Source organism: Lynx canadensis, chromosome F2, assembly GCF_007474595.2.
Source record: "Lynx canadensis isolate LIC74 chromosome F2, mLynCan4.pri.v2, whole genome shotgun sequence".
NCBI lineage: Eukaryota > Metazoa > Chordata > Mammalia > Carnivora > Felidae > Lynx > Lynx canadensis.
In genome coordinates this window covers 11,692,934-11,718,610 of record NC_044320.2, presented here as the reverse complement: position 1 = coordinate 11,718,610, position 25,677 = coordinate 11,692,934, and the positions used below count along the sequence as shown (strand labels likewise).

The 25,677-nt window shown below is 42.2% G+C and overlaps 1 protein-coding gene across 1 annotated transcript in view; it reads left to right on the top strand.

Annotated features, from left to right (window-relative positions):
• Positions 1-2,440: 2,440 nt before the first annotated feature.
• The window catches only part of LOC115506538 (3-hydroxyacyl-CoA dehydrogenase type-2-like), a 112,766-nt gene continuing 89,529 nt past the window's right edge, over positions 2,441-25,677 (top strand). Inside the window, 1 exon segment of the mRNA XM_030304548.1 lies at positions 2,441-3,212. Coding sequence (XP_030160408.1) covers positions 2,441-3,212 — 772 coding nt within the window.

The following is a 25,677-nucleotide window of genomic DNA, read 5'->3' as shown; positions in this document are numbered from 1 at the left end:
AGCTTGGTCCTAACTCCAAGTTAGTATTTGATAGATGGTAGTTTCTCTTTTTAAGTTCTACACCCTGTATTTGGAAACTGACCTGGTGACAAGTGCATTTCTACCAAGAACGATTCCTTATATCTGAAACACTCTCAAAACTGCACTACTCAAAACTGTACTACATTGCTTACTGCCTCAGTATAGTGAACACACATGTATCATCTTTTGTTACACAAGCTTAATTTTTTTAAAGTTTATTTATTTACTTTGAGAGAGGGAAAGAGAGCATGCAAGCTTGGGGAGGGGCAGAGAAAGGGAGAGAGAATCCCAACCAGGCTCCACACTGCCAGCGCGGAGCCCGATGCGGGGCTCAAACGCACAAACTGTGAGATCATGACCTGAGCCGAGATATAGACTCCAACATTTAACTGACTAAGCCACCCAGGCACCCCTGTTACAGAAGCTTTAAAATCATTGTTTTGCATGCTTTGTGCATAAGAGGTCTTCAAATTTGCTAAGGGCATAAAGGCATGATTGAACACAGTTTCTTTTTTTTTTTAATGTTTATTTATTTATTTTTAAGAGACAGAGAGAGAATGAGTGGGGGAGAGACAGAGAGAGAATCAAGCACTGTCAGCACAGAGCTTGATGCAGGGCTCCAACTCACAAACCGTGAGATCATGACCTGAGCAGAAGTCGGATGCTTAACCGACTGAGCTACCCAGGTGCCCCTTGAACACAGTTTTTGACAGAGGTAGGAGAGCTTATGCTAAGTCAGCCCTGGCCAGCTTCCCTTCTGATCACTTCCTTCAGATAACCCTGTTGGCTTATGAATGGCCTCTGGTTCCCAAAAATGGAACCAATCATGTGACAGTGTGATACAGGGAAAGAAATTTAAAAAAAAAAAAAAAAAAACATGCTTCCAATCCTGCATGTGACATTAAACAATGTCTCATGGAACTCTCGTTTCTTTTTTCTCATCTATAGGGATAATAATAAAGTTACCATGAGAAGCCAGTGAGGAAAGATCTATAACATACATGAAACTGATTAATTCAATTAGTGTCAGTTTCCTGATCCATGCTTTTTATTTGTGATCATCTTAAGCCAATAATTTCACCTCTCTGAACCTAAGTGTCCCCACCAATATAGTAGGGATAATAACATCTGTCTACCTAGAGGATTTGGTAAGGAGGGAACAAGAGAGTGTTTGGGGAGTATCTAGCATAGGGTCTGTAGCATGGGATACACTTAAATATCGCTACTTTCCCTTCACCCTACAGAATTATTTTCATAAATTCTGCTTCACTGGAAATTCTGATCACTGAGAGGTGTGTGTGTGTGTGTGTGTGTGTGTGTGTGTGTGTGTGTGAGAGAGAGAGAGAGAGAGAGAGTGAGAGAGAGAGAGAGAGAGAGAGAGAGAATTTCATTTGCCAAAAAGCCACTATATATTTAAAAACCATAAGAAAAGCCCATTGTAATCTAAATGCCCACTGGAACTACTTCCCATGTCAGAAGGTTTGTAGCCCACATGGCCATGCTCATTTTGAGGGGCTGGATATCCAGGCTGGAGCTCGGACTCTGCAGAATGCTAAGCTCTCGGAGTCACCCAGTGGGAAAGAGACTACGCGACCCTGAGTCATGCGGAAGATGTGCACATTCTGACCAGCAGAAATAGCAGCATCAGATAATGCCCAAAGGCTTGCTGTACAATGGAGTTCATTATCATTCATGTGAATGAAGTGGGAAAGGTACTGTCATCTCTTCCTGCGGTTTACTTAGTTTCCATTGACAAAAACATAAGAACACTTTTGTTCGCTAACACACTGCCCTTTGCCAGCCAGCAAGGGCCCAGCCGTGTGAAGTTGCACTTCATGTTTCAATGGAGCAAATCTCCCCCAATGAGAGAAAAGGTTACTTCCCCCATCATGCTCCCCTGACCACTACCTCTGCCAGATCCTGTCATGTGCTAGAGGGAGAAGACAAAGCAAAAACAGGGCAGCCAGCAGAAAAACCACTTCTCACTCTTGCCCAGCTTCTAAATCCAGAATGTGAAACCAGAGGCCAGTGGTGCTATCTGGCTCCGTGGTCAAGCTCCTACCCCTGGGTATGATTCGTGGACAGAGTTGGTGTGGGTGTCTTGCACATGGTTATAAAGCATCACGTTGGAGGTGGCAGTGATGTCTCAGGAGCATGATCTCAAAGCCTATTCTGCAAGCACTCTTTCTTCAGACAAAAGGAACAATAAAATTATAGTTTTCCTTACAATGCCATTCTGAGTTTACTCTCTGACACCTCCATTGAATGTGAACCTCCATTTTAAACAACCTCCTCCACAAAAGCAAACTGAGGTCCACTGAGGTCAGTGATCTGCCTGAAGTCATCCAGTCAATAAGGGCCGGAGCCAGAATTACAAGCAAGAGGAGGAAGCCACGTATCTAGAAACATAGGCGTAAAGATGGCTGCGGCATGTTGGAGCATGAAGGGCCTGGTTGCTCTAATAACCAGAGGAGCCTCTGGTCTAGGTCTGGCCACAGTGGAGAGACTGACAGGACAAGGGACCACTGCTGTGCTTCTGGACCTGCCCAACGCTGATGGGGATGCCCAAGCCAAGAACTTAGGGAAGAGCTGCGCCTTTGCCCCAGCTGACGTGACCTCGGAGAAGGACGTGAGAGCATCTCTGACTGTAGCAAAAGAAAAGTTTGGCCATGTGGATGCGGCAGTCAAATGTGCAGGCATTGCGGTGGCCATCAAGACATACAACCTAAAGAACAATCAGGTCCACACCCTGGAGGACTCCCAGTGAGTTCTCAGTGTGAATCTCATGGGCACCTTCAATGTGATGCACCTGAGGTCTGGTGAGATGGGCCTGGATGAACCAGACCAGGGAGGCCAACACGGTGTCATCATCAACACTGCCGGCATGGTTGCCTTTGAGGGCCAGGCTGAACGAACTGCTTCCTCTGCTTCCACAGGGGGCACAGTGGGCATGATGCTGCTCACTGCTCAGTGTCCGGCTCCCATGGGCATCCGAGTGGTGACCACTGCTCCCGGCCTACTTGGCACTCTGCTGCCGACCAGCCTCCCAGAAAAACTATGCAACTTCTTGGCCAGCCAAGCGCCCCTCCCCAGCAGACTGGGTGGTCTCGCCGAGTATGCTCATCTGGTATAAGCTGTCGTGGAGAACCCATTCATCAGTGGAGAGGTCATCCCGCTGGGTGGGGCCATCTGCAATCTGCATGCAGCCTCGAGGGGAGAGGGCAGAGAAAACACGTGCTCTTCTGCCCCTCCTTCCCCTGTTCTGCAGGTTGGGAGGAAGCACAGTAGCCATTTGGTAACTCTGCCCAGCAGTCACCCCCTGTGCCTAATAAAGTCTCTATTTCTCACCAAAAAAAAAATTAAAACGAAAACAACAACAACAACAAGAAACACTGATGAACTGAAACGCATAAGGAGTATCGAGCCCAAAGGCTGGCTTAGAGTAGCCATCCAAAAATTATTTCCTTTGCTCCTACAGAAAAGGTAAACATTCTGGGTGATTGGTGGCTCTCCCATACGCGGACCCCCCCATCAGCAGGAATCATTATCCCCACAGAAGATTATGACGACCACCACAATAGTGCTTGCCACTATTTAATGGCCACTGTCTGAACAGATATCATTCTCAAAGCTTTAAATACAATCCCAACTGACCAAAGAAGGGAACTATCACAAAAAGGAACATCTCTCCAGAAAACACAATGAATGCGTTCTCCCAGGCCGGGGCCAAATCCCATGTGTTAATAAGTAAGGGTCGTAAGGGTTGTAAGAGTCAGATGACCACACAATTAATCACCCAAAGCACGACACACTTCAGAAAGAAAGGACACGCTGTGGATAATTACTCGGGGATAATGTGCAGACACCAGGGCTTACTGTCCTGAACAAACTAGAACATTCAATCACCCCAGTTTAGCAACTCAAGTTCCAAGGCCTAAGAAGCCAATTCACTATTTTTCAGGGAGTGAGCATGGGTGAAGAGAAAGACGGATATCTTTGGTAGGATACTTTGTGATTTGGGGCCTTTGAATAGAGGCTTATGGCACACGTGCTAAAGGGGATAATGGAATTGAAACTTCCAAGCCTACAGAGACACCTTTCCCCTGGATCACTTCCACTGTGGCCGGTAAGTCTCCTCCACTTTGGGATCTTTGAACAGGCCATCTCCCATTCCTAAAACGCTCTCTGCACTCACAAAACTTTTCATCTGGTTAATTTCTAATACCACTCAATCATCAGCTTAATGCCTTACTATTTTTCAGAGAATGGTTTACCTGACCACCTCCACACAAAATCTAAACGGAATCTGTCAATGTACCTGTTACTTTCTCTTTCCTAGCCCTTAAAAAATTCCCTGTTAATATGTTTCTTTGAATGACTTTTTAAATGTTATCTTCCTGTAGAATATGTCTCATGAAAGAAGTAAAGCAGAGACTATATATCTCTTCTGCTCATTGTTGTAGTCCTAGGTGCATGATGCAGTGTCTGTTAGACAGAATTGTTAATTGAACAAATTAATCCATTGATAAAGAAAGAAGGTGAATTAGATAAACACCCATGTTCCACTTAATCCTCACAGAAGCTTTGGGAAATACATATAATTTCCAAATTACAGATAGGAAAACTGAGACTCTTCAAATTATTCAGCCCGTTTAAGGCAATCCAGCGACCAGATTATCTGAGTCAACTCTCCAGACACTCATTTTTACCCATGTGAAAATTCCTAGAATACTGAATTAGTAATAAGAAAGTAGCTTGTGACAGAGTTAGCCATAACAATGAATGGTATCTGTAGTTCCGAATATTTTGTCCCAACTAAAGAATTCATTCTGCCCCTACCACGATGAAACCCATGTCCCTGGAGCCTGTGGAATGTCTCTGCCAACTCTCTTCTGGGTTCCTCTCTCCTAGATGGGATTACATGAACCTTGCTAATTTCTGAGGACTTTGTTCCTTTTCCCTGGGGTACGTGCAGACTCTGTCCTTCTATTATCATGCCAGCAGAAAAGATAAATTAATTAAATTGCCTAAGATCATGCAACCACTAAGCAGCAAAGCTGGTTTAAGCTTAGGTCTGCCTGACTCCCAGGCTCTTAACCCCATGTTAGAATACTAAAGTCACAGCTTTTCATAATTATGTTCCAGTCCTGACCACAAGGTCTGGTCATTTTCAATTACACTTCAGTGATTCCCAAGTTACCTCAATGCTGAAGTCTCCCCTTTACCTAAAAAGTTTTCCTTCTACATACAAAGAAAGATCATCCAGAAAAAAATGTCCCTTGAATTATTCCCCACATCATGTTCATCAATAGAAATTTGGACCCAGAGACCTCACTGTGAGGCTATCAGTCCCTTTTTCGTTGGTTGCTCTCATTCATTATAACATGAGGGTAGTGTCCAAAAAGGAGGCCTTTCTCTGACCCCATGTCCCAATCTTAGGGGCATGTAACCCCACAGACATAAATAGCAATCTTTAAGAAGAGACCTTTATTTCATTGAAAGCCCAGGAAAAGAATGCCTATTTCCTGCTTCCTATCATACAGGCCTCTGGGCACTTTGACTGAATTTCCTCTTGCTTCCTTTGTACAAGCTTACTTTCCACTGGTTAGTTCCCAGATGTACTCCTTGGTGGGAGGTGGGCGTAGAAGGTTACCATCTGCTCCTGGGGCTGCCAGGCCAGAAGAGCCTTCCCAGTGGTGTGTCTCAGAGGAAGGAAGGGCAGATGTGTGACCTGAAATGAACTGTGTTTGGGGCAAAAGCCTCAGGTGTCTCTGGCACCTGCCACTTGCATGTTAGTACCTATTAGCTGCTGTTCCCCAATGAACAGATGCCACGGGAAAACTTTGTAAATTGCTCAATATTAGTAGATCAGTTACCTTAGAAGATGTCTTGTAACTTATCTTTGCTGGTTCAAGGGGGCCAAGACCCTGAGATACTACAGAAGTTTAAAATATTACATGAGCTAAATATAAACATATGTGTGTGTGTGTGTGTGTGTGTATACACGTTTCCAAAAGCTAAATGTGTTTTTATTTCTCCCTGATGCACTTTTTTATTTTGCAAATGTTTTTCCAATGGTTATGTGTTACTTTCATGATTACACTGGTTTAGAATTAATCAAAATAATATTATTTTTTTATTCATGGTAAGACTTGATAAGCTAATTAAAATGTCAAGTTCAATAATAATTTGAGGAGGTAAATGAGAATGGAATGCTGGTAGAAGAAGACACATAAATTCATTCCCTAACACAAATCACATGATGACACTTCACATCATTTTACACAACTACTGTGCAAAACCACAATAGTTTCTCATGGAGCTTAGAATTCTAAATCCTCATAACACCCCAACGTGATCTGGCCCTCCCAGCATCTTTGATCATACCTTCTGCCACTCACCTCCTTACTCACTGCAATTGGATTCTTGAACATGACAGCCTGTCCCTGTCTAAGGACATTTACACAAGCTGTTCCTTTTGCCTGGAACTCTGCCCTCCTGCCTGCACATGACATCTCCTTGAATGGATACACAAGTCTCAGTTCAAATGCCACTTCTTCAGCAAGACCTTTCCTGATTACCCACTCCAAATTAGCAGCCTCGCATGCTCCCCACAGTCACCAACTGGAACAACGCCTATCTCGTTCTCTTGATGATATTTATTACCATCTGAAATTACCATGCTCACTTATGTGTTCCAAACTGCTATACATTTTAATATCAGAGATGATCATGGGTCTCCTATACATATAAAATGAACATGTATCAGAGATCCTCTTTAACTCAAAAACTCATGAGGTAACCAGTGAAATGTTACAACCAGTGCAACAGAGAAGTCCGAGTGCCACACATGGATATTCATCTAAAGAATGTTAAAATCAATTTATAAAGTGACGTCAAACTGGCAAAAATGCTCCACATTGACAGGTGATAATCGAATGCATTCCATCAGACACAGTTTGCATATTTATGGACGAAAATTCACTGCCTTACTAACAGTTTTCTACAACTTCTCTCTCTACACAGCTGTAAAATGGCCTTTCGTTGAAGAGACACAAAGACTCCTCCCCCACCTACAGTATCAAATAATCGCCAGAGACTCCACATTCACTGACAGGATATTCAGTGACCTCTTTTACTCGTTTCGAAGTCATCCACAGTTTTTCCCGATGTTATCTATTACTACCTGAAATTATTTTGTTCCTTTGTTTGTTCCTTTTTCTAATCTCCTTGTCCTGGAATCTAAGTTTCGTGAGCACAGAAACTGCCTGCCTTATTCATCAAGTCTTTCCCAGAGTCCAGAACTATAGCTGATTTATACTGTGTGTTCAGAAATATTTGTTTAATAAATAGGTGACCAATAACTACTTGAAAAACAAGAGTCACACTCACAAGTTTGAAAAATGCAAATTAAAATAAGATAATCACTTCTTCCCTTTCGTATTTGCAAGGGACAGTAAAAGGCCCCATCAAGTTCTGCCGAGCCTATGAAAAGAAGGCATCATGGACCGTCAGAGGCCAGCACCAGCACCAATCCTTCTATGACATGAACTGCATTTCCTAGAATCTCCTTACTAGGCAGTTCGAAGTTAAGAGTTTGCCGAAGGGAAGAAGAACTCATGGGGAATGTGGAAGGCAGAAGTGAAGCAGAAGCCAGGGACCCTAGTGGCCAGAGGTGGTGACGTTTTAGACCCGCCCATAAGTTCCCGCTCTGCAATCATGGTGGCAATCATGGTGACCTGTGGTGTAGACTCTCCGACATCTCCATGGGCTCTGACTTCTCTACCCAGCCTGGGATGATGTGGTTAGTGATGGATTTTCCCAACTTCCAGCACAACCCTCCAGACCCTCAACTTCTACACCCTTCCCACACTCATGCAGGCCTAATTCCTATATTAAACTCTATTCCCTAAAAAACTTGTAGGGAGTGGTTTCATTTTCCTGGCCAAACCCAGACTAATACAGGAGGGATTTCACGCACAGCTTTTCTCTTTCATTCAGCAAAGCACGTATGCCTTACGTGGTTAGCGGTCTTGGAGAACAATTCAGTAATAGGCAAAAAGTCCACAACCTTTGACCCAGTTACTTGACTCCTAAGAATTAATCTATTCTGAGGAAGTAATCATTAAACGAGATAAAGATCTAGGCGTATATAATAGGTTGTTAGTGGGAGCAAATTAATACCTTTTTCCCAAATAAGTGAAAACCAAAAAGTCCAACAGGGAAGTAGTTTAAAACTTAAGGTGTATTCATAAAGTATTTTGTACCTTATACGAGTCATGGTTTTTTTTAATTGCTTTACGATACAGTAAAACTACCACAACTAAAGTTAAATGAAAATACAATCTATCAAATAATGTATGAAGTATCTCAATTTGCTAAAATAAAAATAAAGTGAATACCACACTCTGGGGCACGTTATCTTTGTGACTTGGGGCAGATAGTTTAACTTTTTGAATTCCAGTTTCCATATCTGTCAAGTGGAGATCGTAACACTTGCCGCGGCTTTCCTAAAGAGTCAGATAATACAGGTTTTTTATCTGAAGCACCAGACCAACGTAAGGGGCCATACATACTTGCACCCTCACTGCATAGCAGGAGGAGCACAGCATAGTGGTTAGCACCAAGCCAGCTGGGAGCTGGGAGACAGCTGTCAGGGTTCAAATCCTGGCTTTGCCACTTACTAACAGTGTCATATTAAGAAAGTCACTTTGGGGGCACCTGGGTGGCTCCGTTGGTTAAGCATTCAACTCTTGGTTTCGGCTCAGGTCATGATCTCACGGTTCGTGGGCTCAAGCCCCGCATCAGACTCTGTGCTGACGGCACGGAGCCTACTTGGGATTCTTTCTCCCTCTCTCTCTGTCCCTCCCTTGCTTGCTCACTCTCTCTCTCTCTCTCTCAAAAATTAACATTAAAAAATTTTTAAAAAGAAAAGAAAGTCACTTTATCTCTTCACCTCAGTATTTCCATCTGAAAAATAGACTTAAAACTAGTATTTTTTCATATTGTTATTATGAAAACTAAATTAGATAGTTTAGGCAAAATTTAGGACAACACTTAGGACATGGCAGAAGTTAAACAGATGGTATATCTTCCTCTAGGATTGATTAACTTTTCCAGCATCACCTAGTTAACACTGATACTGTAGAAATGAGCATATAAATCGCAGTATTAACACCTGCACTTTACATACTCTGTCTCCCCAGATATTCACAACAACACTATGAAGTAGGCATTGTCACCCCAATCCTACAATCAGGGCATCTGGAGCTCACTGAAGCTGTGACTTGTCCAAGGGCACACAGCTGGAGGATGTAAAAGTAAGAGCTTCATCCCACGACAGGCTAACTCCAGCCTCCTAGGACTCTTCCCTTTGGGCCATAAATCATAGCAACTTTTAATTTCAGGTTTCTGGTAACATTGTGATTCACTGCATTATTCTTAATGTCCCATATTGTGGGACCTTTTTTCCCTTAGACATCAAGAATTAGTTCTTGGGGCACCTGGGTGGCTTAGTTAGATAAGCGCCAACTCTTGATTTCAGCTCACGTCATGATTTCGCGGTTCGTGAGTTCGAGCTCCACGTCGGGCTCTGCACTGCCAGTGCAGGGCCTGCTTGGTATTTTCTCTCTCTCCCTCTCTCTCTCTCTCACCTTCCCTTGCCCATGCTCTCTCTCTCAAAGTAAATAAATAAACTTAAAAAAAAGAATCAGTTCTTAAGCATTATCACTGTCCCACAGTACCTAATACGGTGCCTGGCTAGCACTAGGCTCTGATACATCAGTGTCAAATGAATGAAGAAATGCATGTATGCCAAGTCAGTGGGGGAAAGACAATAATTTTCTCCTACCTATTAAGGCTTTTTTTTTTAAATAGCAAGAATAAATGCTGAGATAACTAGCCATGCAAATAGTAACCACTCAGCTCCCAGCAAACTACTGTAATCTCCCTGACTAGTCCCCCATCAACTTCAGTCAATAGTGCAACCCTATGGCACATTAAGCTCAGAATTTGATCCAAAAGAAACATAATCAGTAGGCACATAGGCAATGGTTCTGATTAAATACAGCCTGCTGGAATTAAAACACCATAGGCTGTTTGCAAAACTCCGTGGCTTTAATTAGATGAACCCCATTTTAATAGCAAAGATACAACAATGTGTTCTTCAGGCCCGGTGGAGTGACAAACGTAATTAGTCTAGGATACAGTGCAGCTGATCTGCATCCAGTTGTGGAAATTACAAGATGATCAATTAAAGCTGCCCAACCTAATTCCTCAAAGTCTCATTGGGTGGACTGAGGTAGGCACTTCCTGTGTCAGCCTTCAGGGAGCAATTGATCTCTCCAACATTCCCACAGGAAGGGAACTAACATTTGTTAGCCACTGATTATGCGCTGGGCTCTGAGCTTTGGCATTTGCATAGACCATCTCTGTCAATCCTCCCAGTGACCACGATTTTACAAATGTGCAAACTGAGGCTCAGAGAGGTCACGTAAATTATTCTGACATGTATCTGGTATGTGGCAGAGCTTGGATTCAAACCTGGAGTTGCTTGGTTTCAAAGATGTTGGTGTTGGCTGGGCCAGGTAAGAGGTAGGCCTGCCTGAGTTTAAATCCTGGCTCCTGTACATAGCAAGGGAGAGCCCTGGCAAGCTTCCTAAATTTCTCCATCTTCAGGAGTCTCATCTGTCAAGTGGATATCACAGCAGTACTGTTTCATAAAACAGACATGGAAAGTAAATCAGACTGCATGAAGAGCAAAGAGTTGTTATTAGCTGTTGACTATAATTTCATGGAGTGTTGCTAGCATGCACCTCTGAGGGGTCACAGAAATGAGCAAGTAGAGTCCAGAGAGTTCCACATGTTTGGATGAGGTCATAGATAGTAAGTGGCAGAGCTAGGACTCAACTTGGCACAGGACCCCTTAAACACTCAGTCAAGTGCTACAGATTTTCACTATACCTCTGTTGATCCTCAGAACAAACCAGCCAGATGGGGAGCACAGAAGCCCGACATAAGGAGACTGACTGAGCTCAGACCAACGAGGTGACCAGACCATGGCAGTCATATGTTGGAATGAAGAGGAAGGCTTCACCTCCTCCCACCCCACAATGTCTGTAGCACTGGTGCTGTGAAGGCTGAGTGCATGCTTAGGATGATCGAGGTCCAAATGCCAACCCTGCAGCTTATCAACGGTGGGACCCAGTTCTCCCACCTACAGGACAGACATGGTAGGGGTCCCCAGCACATATATCGTTGTTGTAAGTGTTAAATAAGCTATTGTTGGGGAGATGCTTAGGACTGCACTTGGTACTATTTTGCCTTGCTGTGGCCAAGTTCCATGATCTCTGCATGGGAATACAACAGTTCTTACCTTCTGTAATGCTTGTGAATATGAAATGAGTTGATCCATGTAACATGCTTAGCATGGTGTCAAGATATGATGGAAACACTAGGTAAACACTGCTTGCTTTCGTCATGTAGTAGCAGCGATGATGGTGGTGGTGATAATAAGCCATCAAGGTACACATCTCCCATAGAGATAATCCTCCCTACATTGCTACCAGACCTTCACACCATAACCTGAGTGGTAATTTTGTTGGTCTTGGCTTCTTTCCCAAAAAGTTGACTTGCTCACTCCTGGGGAGAATAAAGTGATCATTCTACCCATTCGCACCAATATGGGGAGAGTCCATCTTGCTAAGGGGACAGAAAGACAAGTTCACCCATTTAGTTTTCACCTCCTTGAGCTGTTGTAAGGATGAAATTGGACAAGACATGGAAAGATCATACTTGGAGGCACCAGAACTTCCCGTACTTCACAAACAGAACTAGTGTTTTAGACTATCACAGCAGGTGATCCTAGGTCTTCCAGCTCTAACACGCTTCAAATGGAAGACTGTCTGCATATTTGTTTATATGCTGTCTTAGGATGGTGTTAAAGACAATTCTTAGGGGCGCCTGGGTGGTGCAGTCGGTTGAGCGTCCGACTTCAGCCAGGTCACGATCTCGCGGTCCGTGAGTTCGAGCCCCGCGTCAGGCTCTGGGCTGATGGCTCGGAGCCTGGAGCCTGTTTCCGATTCTGTGTCTCCCTCTCTCTCTGCCCCTCCCCCATTCATGCTCTGTCTCTCTCTGTCCCAAAAATAAATAAACGTTGAAAAAAAAAATTAAAAAAAAAAAGACAATTCTTAGACAGCATCACCCCCTAATGATCCCGTACCAATTTAAGACATTACGAGTCCAAAATCTTAACCCAAAAAACTGGTGCTCAAATGACCTACCCCAGTTAACTCAAAAATAATGTAGTTATTTTCAACTCTATCCAGCTGTGTTCTAGGAATCATGGAGAAAAGCAAAAGATTCAGAAAATGTGGTGCCTCCTGGTGCCGCCTCAAGAACTAACCCCTGCATATCTCTTCGGCAGGAACACACACCTCTCATCCTGCTCCTCTGTGCTCCAGCCACATTGACCTTCTTTTTGTTACCTGCAACAACCACTCTCCTGACCTCAGAATCCACAAACTTTACTTCCTCTTTCTGAATAGTTCTCTTGCCCCGTCCCTCTGCCCACTCAGGACTTCTCCATCTTAACATCAGCCATCTTTCAGGTCTCCCACAAATGTCACAGAAAAGTGTTCCCCCAAACCATGACAAGGACACGTCCTCCTGTTAGATGCCTCTATCTCAGCCTTCATTTCTTCTCATAGGGCTTATCAAAACCACAATGACACCACTGACCAGGTCACTGGGTGTAGTGTGGACCGTAACCTTCTTGAGGGCAAACTCAACCTAAGAAGGCACTGCAACACTCATTAAAAGTGTGTTCATTTATTTCAATGATCACAACAGAGTGTGAGGTATTTTGGTGCTTGAGTTTAGTTTTGTTTCTATTTTCTTTTTCAGAAAAGGAATAGTGGCAGATTAAATTCCTTAAAACAATCTGGTATTAAAAAGCACGGATCGATACTACCCAAAGAAATCTACATATTCAATGAAATCCCTATCAAAATAACATTAGCATTCTTCACAGAGCTAAAACAACCCTAAAATTTGTATGGAACCAGAAGAGACCCTGAATAGCCAAAGCAATCCTGAAAAAGAAAACCAAAGCTGGAGGCATCACCATTCCAGACTTCAAGCTGTATTACAGAGCTATAATCATCAAGACAGTATGATACTGGCACAAAAAGAGACACATAGATCAATGGAAAGAATAGAAAACACAGAAATGGACCCACAAACATATGGCCAACTAAGCTTTGACAAAGCAGGAAAGAATAACCAATGGAAAAAAGACAGTCTCTTCAGCAAATGATGTTGGGAAAACAGGACGGTGACATGCAGGAGAATGAACCTAGACCACTTTCTGACACCAGACACAAAAATAAACTCAAAATCGATGAAAGGCCTAAATGTAAGACAGGAAGCCATCAAAACTCTAGAGGAGAAAACAGGCAACAACCTCCTTGACCTCGACCTCAGCAACTTCTTACTTGCCATGTCTCCAGAGGCAAGGGAAACAAAAGCAAAAATGAACTATTGGGACCTCAGCAAGATAAAAAGATTCTGCACAGCAAAGGAAACAATCAGCAAAACTAAAAGGCAACCGACGGTATGGGAAAAGATACTTGCAAATGACATATCAAATAAAGGGTTAGTATCCAAAATCTATAAAGAACTTACCAAACTCAACACCCCAATAAAACAAACAATCCAGTGAAGAAATAGGCAAAAGACATGAATAGGCACTCTTCCAAAGAAGACACCCAGATGGGGGGCGCCTGGGTGGTTCAGTCGGTTAAGCGTCCGACTTCAGCTCAGGTCATGATCTCACAGTCTATGAGTTCGAGCCCTGCGTCAGGCTCTGTGCTGACAGCTCAGAGCCTGGAGCCCGTTTCGGATTCTGTGTCTCCCTTTCTCTCCGACCCTCCCCCGTTCATGCTCTGTCTCTCTCTGTCTCAAAAATAAATAAATGTTAAAAAAAATTAAAAAAAAAAAAAGAAGACACCCAGATGGCTAACAGACACATGAAAAGATGTTCAACATCACTCATCATCAGAGAAAGACAAATCAAAATCACAACGAAACACCACCTCATACCTGTCAGAATGGCTAAAATTAACAACTCAGGCAACAACAGATGTTGGCGAGGATGTGGGGACAGGGGATCTCTTTTGCACCGCTGGTGGGAGTGCAAACTGGTGCAGCCACTCTGGAAAACAGTATGGAGGTTCCTCGAAAAATTTTAAATAGAACTACCCAAGCAATTGCACTACTGGTTATTTATCCAAAGGATACAGGAGTTCTGATTCGAAGGGGCACATGTACCCCAACGTTTATAGCAGCACTACTGACAATATCCAAAGTATGGAAAGAGCCCAAATGCCCATCAAGTCATGAATGGATAAAGAAGATGTGGTATATGTATGTGTGTGTACACATACACACACATATTTTGTATGCTATTATGTATTATACGCTGAATTCATACAATAACATAAACTAAAGAAAAGAAAATGTTATTAAGAATCATAAGGAAGAGAAAATACATTTGCAGTACTGTGCCCTATTTATTTTTTTAAAAAAATCCATGTATAAGTGGACCCACACACTTCAAATCCATGTTGCTCACGGGTCCACTGTACTATGTGGTCACACACACACACGCACAAAAAATGAGGACACTCTCTACATAGTAATATGGAGAGTTCACCAGGGTATATTGCTGAGTAAAAATTGGAAAGTAAAGAACAGCTATAATATGCTACCTTTTGTCTATGGAAAAAAAAAAGTAAGAATCTCTATGTTTCATACATTTACAAAACAACAATAACAACAAAACAGAGGAATTATAAATCAGAAATTGACAAAAGCAGTCACCTTACAGGAAACACATTAGGGGATGTGTGGAGGGGAAAGAGACAGATGAAAACCTTCTTGTATATACCTTTCTAGGCCGTTATGCCCTTAGAATAATGTCAGTTCATTACCTATTAAAAATAAAGCTAATTCTTAAAAGCACTTCTAAAACTGAAAATAAACCGAGAAAAATAAATCTAACCATATATCAATTTAGTAACATAACCACACAGAAAAACGATTATTTTTCCCCCCAAGATGCTCTGACCACAGTACTTTGACTGAACATCTATGGTGGGATATGCTCCATGGACAAAAAGAACTACAAAGAACATTAACCAAACCTACTTTACGTTATTAACAAAATTCGTATTGTTATTTTTGAAACTATTTTCTTGTACTGCACAATAAAGCAAATGAGGAATTATATTAATGATGGTCTAGGAAAACATAAGATTCAATTACAGGATAAAACATCAACTGTAGAAGTAATGCTGGAATTAAGTGACAATGGTTAAATGAATGAATGGTTTTAATGACTGTAGATTATCTACCTGAGCCCATTGAAATTGCCTACCCACAACATCACCTGTCACCAAACTCACCCCCCATGCTCAGATTATGCTCCGTAAAATCAGAGTTTCTTGGAGAACTGGCTGCTTTCAGGACTGGATCAGGGAAGGTACGAGGTGAGCCTGGAACACGCTGTCATGTTCAAAGGCAAAGAAGCTTCCAAATAGTAATTGGGTATGTCCAAAGGACACAAGCACCAGCAGGAAGGAGTTCATGCTGCCCCGGGTTGTGAACAGCGGAGCACCAAAAGAAGCAGTGATTATAATGGATTGAAACACACTGGACCTACCAGAACCATGTGTCCATAATGATTCCCCAGAGAAAGCCAGGAATACAAATTCATTTGCCACGATTTAAGGTGGTCATTAAAGCACACCTTCCTTTGGAAATTGCTGAAAAGAGCTAATTAAGTATTCATTCTGCCTTGTCAGTAAAAACTGTCTCTCAGGGCAAACAGATCCACTTGTGACAGAAAGATCTGTTTCAAACAATAAGTACAAAAGGAATGTTAGCATTATAAAGTCAACCCTTCACCACTCCTAATAGATTCTCAGGCACAGAAGCTGCTATGTTAGCCCAGAAAGGTAGGTAATTAAGTTCAGTCGAAGGACGAAAAGAGAAAGCTTCCAGGGAGTCTGTGTGGGATGAGGCTTGAATGTGAGCCAATAACGAGAACTCAGAAGGACTTGTCACAGGGAGGGATATGCTGCAAGCCTGGAAAAGCTTACAGACCTGCACTGATACTGGAGGGGACTGTTACCCATTAAAGAGATCCAGAGTCAGCACCAAAAAAAAAAATGAAACCTGCAGACAGTCAAAATTATCCTTAGAAAATCCCTTTGGAAGGAGTTTCGTTGTGGCCTCTCAGGAAAGCCCACTACCGCCAGTTTCCGCACAGAGCTGGGACCACATCACAATTTGAGAAACATGAGGTAGTTAGCAACTGAGAGGGACAGCATGCTCTGAGAGGCACGTGGGACCTGAAGCCTACTGAGGGGAAAACAAGAGTCCTGTCTCCCTTCTTTGGCTTTCGGGGGGACATATGGCACATCTGGCAGACTGGCTCCCCATTACTGACGCGGTTTGTTTATACTATTCGTCATTATTCCCACATCCTCTCATTGTAAGCAAGACACCCACATCCTCGGCCTTAGCCTCTGAGTAATCATGGTGCAAAGGTATAAAAGGTGAGGGGCCAGAGATGAGACTAGAGAAGCAGACAGAAGTCACCTTTGGAAGTGAGTAGGTTGCTAAACCAAGCAGTTTAGACTATTGGGGAAGAAGAAAGCTACTGGAGAGTTTCAAGAGGAGTACGGCCGGAGATGTGAGCTTTGAAAAGATGACTCTGGCTTCCTCGTGAAGAAGGGCATGGAAGCCATCAGGGGATTTGGGTGGGGCTGAGGATATAGACAAGTAAAGAGGTTGTTGTCACCGTTGTGTTGAAATCTGACTTCTTTCTCAGGTCTTCCTTAGTAGAGGCGGGGCATCACATGCACCGGACCTGAGGGCAAAGTTTTCGATCTGAAGGGAAAAACAGATGCCAGCTTTAGAAGCCCAGTGCACAAAGACCAGGCTATTTAGGGATCTAGATTCTTTAGCCACAGAAAGCTAGCGGGTGAGAAGTGGCCGGTTCCCACTGAACTCCCCTGGGCAAATGAAGGGAACCAAGAGGTGTCTCTTCCTAATAACTGACCATAGCAGTAGAAATTGTAGATGGGACCAGGAAGTGGGCCCTTCACTTCAACCCACCTAGAATACATTCAAAATAGCCACCACTTACAAAAACAAACCTCAGAATTCTAAAACAGTCTACTTAGCACATACCTACATGTTAACCAAACTTCACTGAGAATCTACCATGTCAGGGACCGCACCATGGGTCAGATTTACAAAAATTAGAAATCAACCCCCTGGGAAGTAAAGGCCTAATCAATGAAACACACAAGTGAACAAGAAATTCAAAACAGGGTGACGGGTGCAAGCAGAGCCAAGCCACATGTGATGGAGGGAAACAGGCTTCCTCCTTACTCTAGTCAAAATACCACTAGCCTGAAGTATGAAAAAGAAAAGAATTCTGGTGGATTCCATTTCCATCTTGCCTCTGCATCAACCAAATGTATTTTTAGTTTCTGACCTTATTGTGAAAAATATTCTTAAAGTGAACAAGACCACCATGATGGTTAGCAGCCACAGTAAAATGAATGAAATTGAATAACTCAGCGATACAGTAGTCCCCTCCTACCTGTGGGGAATAAGTTCCAAGACCTCCAGCAGATGCCTGAAACCATGGACAGTGCCCAATCCTATATGGGCTACATTTTTTTTCTACACATACATACATGTGATAAAGTTCAATTTACAAATTAGGCACAATAAGAGATTAATGCCAAAAACTAATAATAAAGTAGAAAAATTATAACAATATGCTATAGTAAAAGTTATGTGAATGTGGTGTCTCTCTCAAAGTATCTTACTGAACTGTACTCACCCTTCCTATTGTGATGATATGAGATGATACAATGCTTCCATGATGAGATGGAGTGAGGTCAATGACGTAGGCATTATCACATAGCATTAGGCTACTGTTTACCTTTTGACGATATGTCAGAAGGATGATTTGCCTCCTGAAGGTGGCTGAAGGTGGCTGCTTGTGGGTACCTGAAACCGCAGCTGGGCGGGGGGGGGGGGGGGGGAGGGGGTGGTTAGTGTAGATACCACATAAGTAAAAGAATTTTTTTTAAGGATTTGAGAGCTACAGGTAGACGTGTCTACTTTACTCCTCTGCTCCTGAATGCTAAAATAAACAGTGATGATTGATAGATACGTAGGTGATAAAGACGTGGCTAGATAGAATAGACAATAAATTTCCCTTCTATGTCTCTCATATGGTCTTTGCCACATGGTTATCTGCTTTTTTCAAAACTCTTAATCAAAGGAAGATAAATCTCAGTTAATTTGAAAGTTCTGGTGTTCTAGTAGCACACAATGGTGTACAAAAATACACTTTACATCCAAATGCCCATCAATTCGTGAACGCATTTACAAAATGCAGTATTACCCACATATGTGCCTGAATACCACTTGGCAACTAAAAGTAGCAGGCTATGATATGCACAATAACATGGATGAGTCTCAAAAATATTAAGCAAAGTTTAAGAAGCTAAATGCAAAAAAAACCTATATATATCATTTACATGAAATGTCTAGAATGACTAACATGTTTAATCTGTAAGACATGTCTATAAAAGGCAAATCTATACAGACAGAAATCAGATCATGGATGCTTATGGGTGGGAGTGAGCAGGAATTCACTGTAAACAGGCACAAGAAAACTTCTGGAATGAGGGAAGTGTTTCAAAATGGATTGTGGTGATGATGGTTGCCTAACCTTATAAACTTACTAAAATAAATTGGATACTTATAATGGGTGAATTTTATGTTGTGTAAACTATAGTCTAATAAAACTATTAAAACACACACACACACACACACACACACACACACACACACACCATGTATTTTCAATCCCAGGTAAATACGAAGTACTTGAAGATAATGCCATGTAACTACCTTATACTGAGCATCTCCTCAAGAGCCAGGTACTTCTACCTCTGTTCCAGAAACCCACCTTCAGACAGGTAATGAGATCAGCCCAGGGACTCACACCACACCCAGGCTGTGGGAAATTGGGAATGGAAGCCAACGGAACCCACCTCTAAATCCTGTACACAATTTATTTCATTATTCCCCCAAAATAGAAACAAGTAGCCGCCCCAGATTCACACGGTGTTGTCAGAGTAAGAAATGAGATTCCCCCTGTATCAACTTCCTTCCTCTTCCCCGGCCATGGCCAGGCTCCGCTCCCCTGGTCTCCTGGCCACTGCCTTGGGATCTGCTCTAAGTCCACCGTGGGCATGTCGTTCCTGTGCTCAGAAATGGTGCTCTGATGCTGACACATCGGCGTGAGCCCTTCGCGGCCCAGCTCTGGTACCAGTGATGCTCCCGGGCTTGCTCACTGCTCCCCCGCCAGTCCTGCACTGCTTTGCTCTCAATTTCTCACCACGCTTGGAAGATGATGGCCATCTTCACCGTCTTCTCATCTCTCTGCCTTTTGCCCATGCAGCTCCTCTCGCCTGAAGTACTTGACCCCTCCTTGCCCCTGCCAGGCATTAGCAAACTCCTGCTCTTCTTCTAAAATCACGAACAGGGGCGCCTGGCTCAAGTCATGATCTCACAGTTCATGAGTTCTAGGCCCGCACTGGACTCTGTGCTGACAGCGCGGAGCCTGCTTCAGATCCTCGGCCTCCCTGTCTGCCCCTCCCCCATGCGCACTCTCTCTCTTTCTCAAAAATAAATAAACATTTTTCAAAAATAAAAATAAAATAAAATCATGACCGATTACCATATTCTTAGGAGAGTCCTTCCACTGCTTCTCTGAGCACAGTTAGTTATTTCAGACAGCTTGTGCGTACTTTGATCATTTTCTTCAGTCTCTTAAGCAGCATTTAAAAACATTTACCCATTATCAGCCTAGTGTATTTGTTATATTTTCTTTACAACTGCAGCATGCATCATTGAAGAGCTTACTTGGATTCAACTCCCCATTCCATCATTTAGTAGCTCTGTGACTTTGGACAGATTATGTAAACTCTTGATACATCAGTTTTCCCAACAGTAAAATGAAACCAATGAAAGAATATACTTCACGGGAATTTATAAGAATTAAATATACTCATAATCATTAAGGAGAAAACATATCTTCTGCTCCATAGTAAGTGCTTAATAAATATTAGCTCATAATATTAATTTTTACTATTATAGTAAGGGCTCAATAAATGTGACTTGAATAAATAGGAGAAAGAAGGAGGGAGGGAGGGAGCGAGGGAGAGGTGAAGGGAGGGAGGGAGGGAGGGAAAGAGAAGGCAGAGTTCCCCTTCATAGCATGGAGAATAGCACAAGTTTTACATGCAGCAGCCCTGAATCTTTGCCCTGCTGCTTCTACACTGGGCAACCTTGCACAAGTTATCTGGCCTCCATGTGTTTCAAGGTGAATAAGGATTCTACTGGATAACATGTGTAAAGTACCTAGCACGCAAGACCGAGCCCATAGTAAGTAATGGAAACAAAGTTTTATGGAAAAGAAAAATCTTATGCTTAACTCCTGTAGGCAAAGGCCACCTGCATGTACACACTATAGGATGCTATCTGAAAGCCCAGGACTGAGGGGTTGTTGAGGAGGGTGGATGTGAAACATTATGACTTAGTCTCACCCCCACCTCCATCCTGTCCCAAAGCACATGGGTATTATAGAAAAGTTTCTTCCAACATGGTCATCTTCAATGAATCTTCATTTGTTTTTCGCCCACTTCCTCGTGAGAATAATATTAAGAGCACAAAGAAAATAGTTCAGTGAAAACAAAAAACTAGCCAAAAAGCAATGAAGAAATTCTCAACAAAATATCAGCAAACCATACAGACACACAGAAAAAGAATTAAACACCTGGACCAAGTGGGATTTGTCAAAGGAAAACAAGGCTGTGCTAGCTCTTTTTGCAGAAATCGGAAGAGCCAAACAATACTGAAAACTAAGAACAAAGCTGAAGGACTTACACTTCCCAACTTGAAAATTTACTATAAAGCTACTCTAATCAAGATGGTGAGGTACCGACCTAAGGACAGACATATAAATCAATGAAACTAAGGGCCCCAAAATAAACCTTACATTTATGGTCAACTGTTTTTACAAAGTGGTCAAGAAAATTAAACAGGAAAGAAAATGTTTTCAACAAATGTTGCTGGGACAATTGACTATTCACCTGCAAAAAAGATGAATTTGGACACCTACACGCCATACACCAATACTCACTTAAAGCTGATCAAAGACCAAAATGGAAGAGCTAAAACTCTTCTTCCTCTAAAGCTTACAAGAAAACACAAGAGAAAAATCTTCATGACTGTGGGGTAGGCAATGATTTCTTAGATACGACACAAAAGCACAAGCAACAAAAGAGAAAACTGCAAAATCAGACTTAACATTGAAAACTTCTGTGACCCAAAAGACACCATCAATAAAGTGAGAAGACTTCCACAGAAGGGGAGCAAATATTTGCAAATCATATATCTGATGAGGCACTTGTACCTGGAGACTATAAAGAACTCTTACAACTCAATAATAAATAGACAAACAACCCAATTGAAAAATGGGCCAAGGATTGAATCGGCATTTCTCCAAAGGTGGTACAGGAACAACCAACAAGCACATAAGAGGATGCTCAACATCATTATTCACTAAGAAATGCAAATCAAAACAATAACATAGTACTTCACACCCAGTAGGATGGCTAGAAACTAGAAGTCAGATAAAACAAGAGTTGGCAAGGACGTGGAAAGATGAGAACCCTCATACATTGCTGGTGACATGTAAAATGTTACAGCCACAATGATCAACAGTTAACAGCTTTTTAAAAAGTTAAATATAAACTTACCATATGACCCAGAAATTCCAATCCTAGGTATCTGCCCAAGAGGAATGAAAGCAAGTTGTCTACAAGAAAAATTTTTAAAGAAGGAAAAATGAATGTTCATGAATGTTCATAGCAGCATTACTTGTAATAGCCAAGAAGTGAAAAAAAACCTCCAAATGTCACTGCACACTTTTTATATGGATTCGTTAATCCAGCTAATTTGAATGTCAGTTTCTCTTGCATTTTACATTTGTCTCTGAACTTTCAAAACAATCAACATTTTGTATTCTGAAAATGAGACTTTAATTTTATCAACTTTGCTATTTTTGCAGCCTTACGCCCCAGTCCCTCCCCTCCCCAAGCCCTGCCTCTGCTATAGTCCTTAAGCAAAACTCATCCACTCTTGCTAGGAAACAGAGAAAACCAGCCTAGATCTGGTTTAAAATATTTGCTTCACAGTTTTCAGGGAATGAGGCCAGTTGAGCTTTTCGGCAAAATTATTTTCACTGAACAGGTTTACAGGGAATTGATGTTTTGGTGAATTGCCTTTTGGCAAATGGATTTTCAGCAAATTGACTGAGAGCCAGTGAACAACTCAGTTCTCCTCCTGTACATTCTACCTCCTCCTAGCTATGTTCCTTCTTCACAGAAATGAGTCCACTGATGGTCACAAGCTTTCATTGTTTGACCCTCTCAAGAGCTTCCAGGCTTTGAGACCTAAAGCTTGTCAATTCAGATTTATTGCCAGGAGCATGGATGATAACAAGGGCGAAAGATGCAAACCAGGTAGCATTCACTATTTGTCCCCTTCCCTTTTTATCTTCATTGGCCATGAAATCCTTTCTTCAAAAGTATAACGTGGACTAATATATAAAGGAGATAGAAGGAGATAAGCTCTTTCTGAGGTGGGAGCCATTAAGCTCACCACCACCCCCACAACCTCTCCGATGTGAACATCTGTTCCCCTAGTAGCCTGAGTTCCTTGGAAGGTGACCTGGCACTCTACATATCACAACTTAAAAATCCCTACTTTCCAGCTGCAGCAACATTTTTCTAGACATGTCTTCGGGGGCAAGGGTAATAAAAGCAAAAATAAACTATTGGGACTACATCAAAATAAAAAGCTTCTGCACAGCAAGGAGACAACAAAACTAAAAGGCAACCTACAGAATGGAAGAAAAGATCTGCAAATGGCATATCTATCTGATAAAGGGTTAGTATCCAAAATATATAAAGAACTTATACAACTCAACACCCAAAAAACAAATAATCTAATTAAAAAATGGGCAGCAGACATGAACAGACATTTCTCCAAAGACATACAGGTGACCAACAGACACACGAAAAGATGTTCATTATCACTTGCCATCAGGGAAATGCAAATCGAAACCACAGAGATATCACTTCACATCTCACATCTGTCAAAATCGAAAACACAAGAAATAACTGCTGGCGAGGATGTGGAGAAAAAGGAACCTTCTTGGACCATCGGTAGGAATGCAAACTGGTGCAGCCACTCTGGAAAACAGTATGGAGGTTCCTCAAAAAGTTAAAAATAGGAACTACTGGGTATTTACCTAAAGAATACAAAAACACTGGGGCACCTGGGTGGCTCAGTCGGTTAAGCGGCTGACTTTGGCTCAGGTCATGATCTCGCGGTCCGTGAGTTCGAGCCCCGCGTCGGGCTCTGTGCTGACAGCTCAGAGCCTGGAGCCTGTTTCAGATTCTGTGTCTCCCTCTCTCTCTGCCCCTCCCCTGTTCATGCTCTGTCTCTCTCTGTCTCAAAAATAAATAAATGTTAAAAAAAAAAAAAAGAATACCAAAACACTAATTCAAAGGGATACATGCACCTTTATGTTTCCTGCAGCATTATTTACAACAGCCAAAATATGGAAGCAACCCAGGTATCCATTGAGAGACGAATGGATAAAGAAGATGTGGTCTATATAAGCAATGGGATATTATTCAGCCATAAAAAAGAATGAAATCTTTCCATTTGCAATTACCTGGATGGAGCTAGAGAGTATAACACTAAGTGAAATAAGTCAGTCAGGGAAAGACAAATACCACATGATTTCACTCCAATGTGGAATTTAAGAAACACAACAATCGAACAAAGGAAAAAACAAGAGAGATAGAGACAAACCAAGAAACAGACTCTCAATTATACAAAACAGATGGTTACCAGAGGTGAGGTTGGTGGGGAGGGGGAGGACACGTGATGGGGATTAAGGAGTACACTTGTGGCAATGAGAACTGGGTGATATATGGAATTGCTGAACCTGTATTGTACACCTGAAACTCACATAACACTGTAGTTAAGTATGCTGGAATTTGAAATTTAAAAAAAATTTAGGGGTGTCAGGTGGCTCAGTTGATTAAGGGTTTGACTCCTGATTTTGGCTCAGGTCATGATCTCATGGTTTGTGAGATTAAGCCCCATATCTGGCTCCATGCTGACAGTATGGAGCCTGCTTGGGATTCTCTCCCTCTCTCTCTGCCCCTCCCTAGTTCGTTCATTCATTCTCTCTCTCTCTCTCTCTCTCTCAAAAATAAAAAACTTTAAAAAATATAAAAAAAATTTTTAAGTCACTAATTTCATCCAGTCACATCTTTTCACAGATGAGAAAACTGAAACTCAGAGAGTCCCAGTGACCTTAGTCAAATTCAAAGGGAGGAATACAAAACCAGTGAATATTAACTCCTCCCAAAAGGTGAATAACTACAGCCATTTCTCACTATTTGGTATAGAAATCCATGGTACCCAAATGACTTCCCAAATTGACAATGGAAACAACATGGATATCTACTCCATCAGATCAAATTCCAGCTCTATTTCTTCCTATCTGTGTAAATTTGGGCTGTCTCTTAACCTATCTGAGCCTCAGCTTTTTCATCTGTAACGAATGGACAAAAATGTCTAAGTTAGCAGATTTCTGTGGCAATTAAACGAGCTAATATACATAAGCGCTTAGACACCTGCATGATAGTAGGTACACAAAATGTTGTTTCCTTTCCTTCCTCCTCGCCTTCTACCTTTCTTTCTACTGTACACAGGACCTGAGGATTTGCATATTGTGTCTATCTTTCAAATGTAATCCTCCCCAAAAATTCACTAGCACTCAAAATAATCTGTGACCACAAGTCCAAATAAAGTTCACATTGATCAGTCATTTAAAACCCACAAAGTAAATAAATGCTACAGGGAGTAGCAAATAAAGCTGAAAATAGTTAAAAGCCATATACATTTGCATCAGAAATATCACTTCCCTTTGACACCTCTCAAACATCTATCACCTCATTTTGGTGCTTTTCACAGTCTTTTCTCCAAAATTCTACTGGAAAGCTTCCTGTGTGCGTATAGGAGATAGGAACCAATAGCTTTTCTGGAGGTTCCCAGACTTCACAGCTCTCCATCATGCAGTCTCTCAGGGGAAATAATGCCCAGTCCCACCTGCTGAGCACCTTACGCACCTCCCAAGTTAAGGTATTCCTAGAAAGCTAAATAATATACCAGTGGAAAAATGACTTCCACATGAAATTCTCAGGGCTTACCTGGAACTCCTGTTAGGGCTTCAGCTGGAGGGAAGAGAGAGGAGAAGTAGGAAGAGAAATGTACGGATTAGAACTACTAGGAAACGTGAGAGAAAAGGGCGGGCTCTAATATCTAGTCTGCCCTCTATTTCTGACGGGTGAGAGGCGAGCTGTCCCACATGGGCAAGAGAATGACCTTCATCGTGGTCACCTTCCCAGCTGCCTT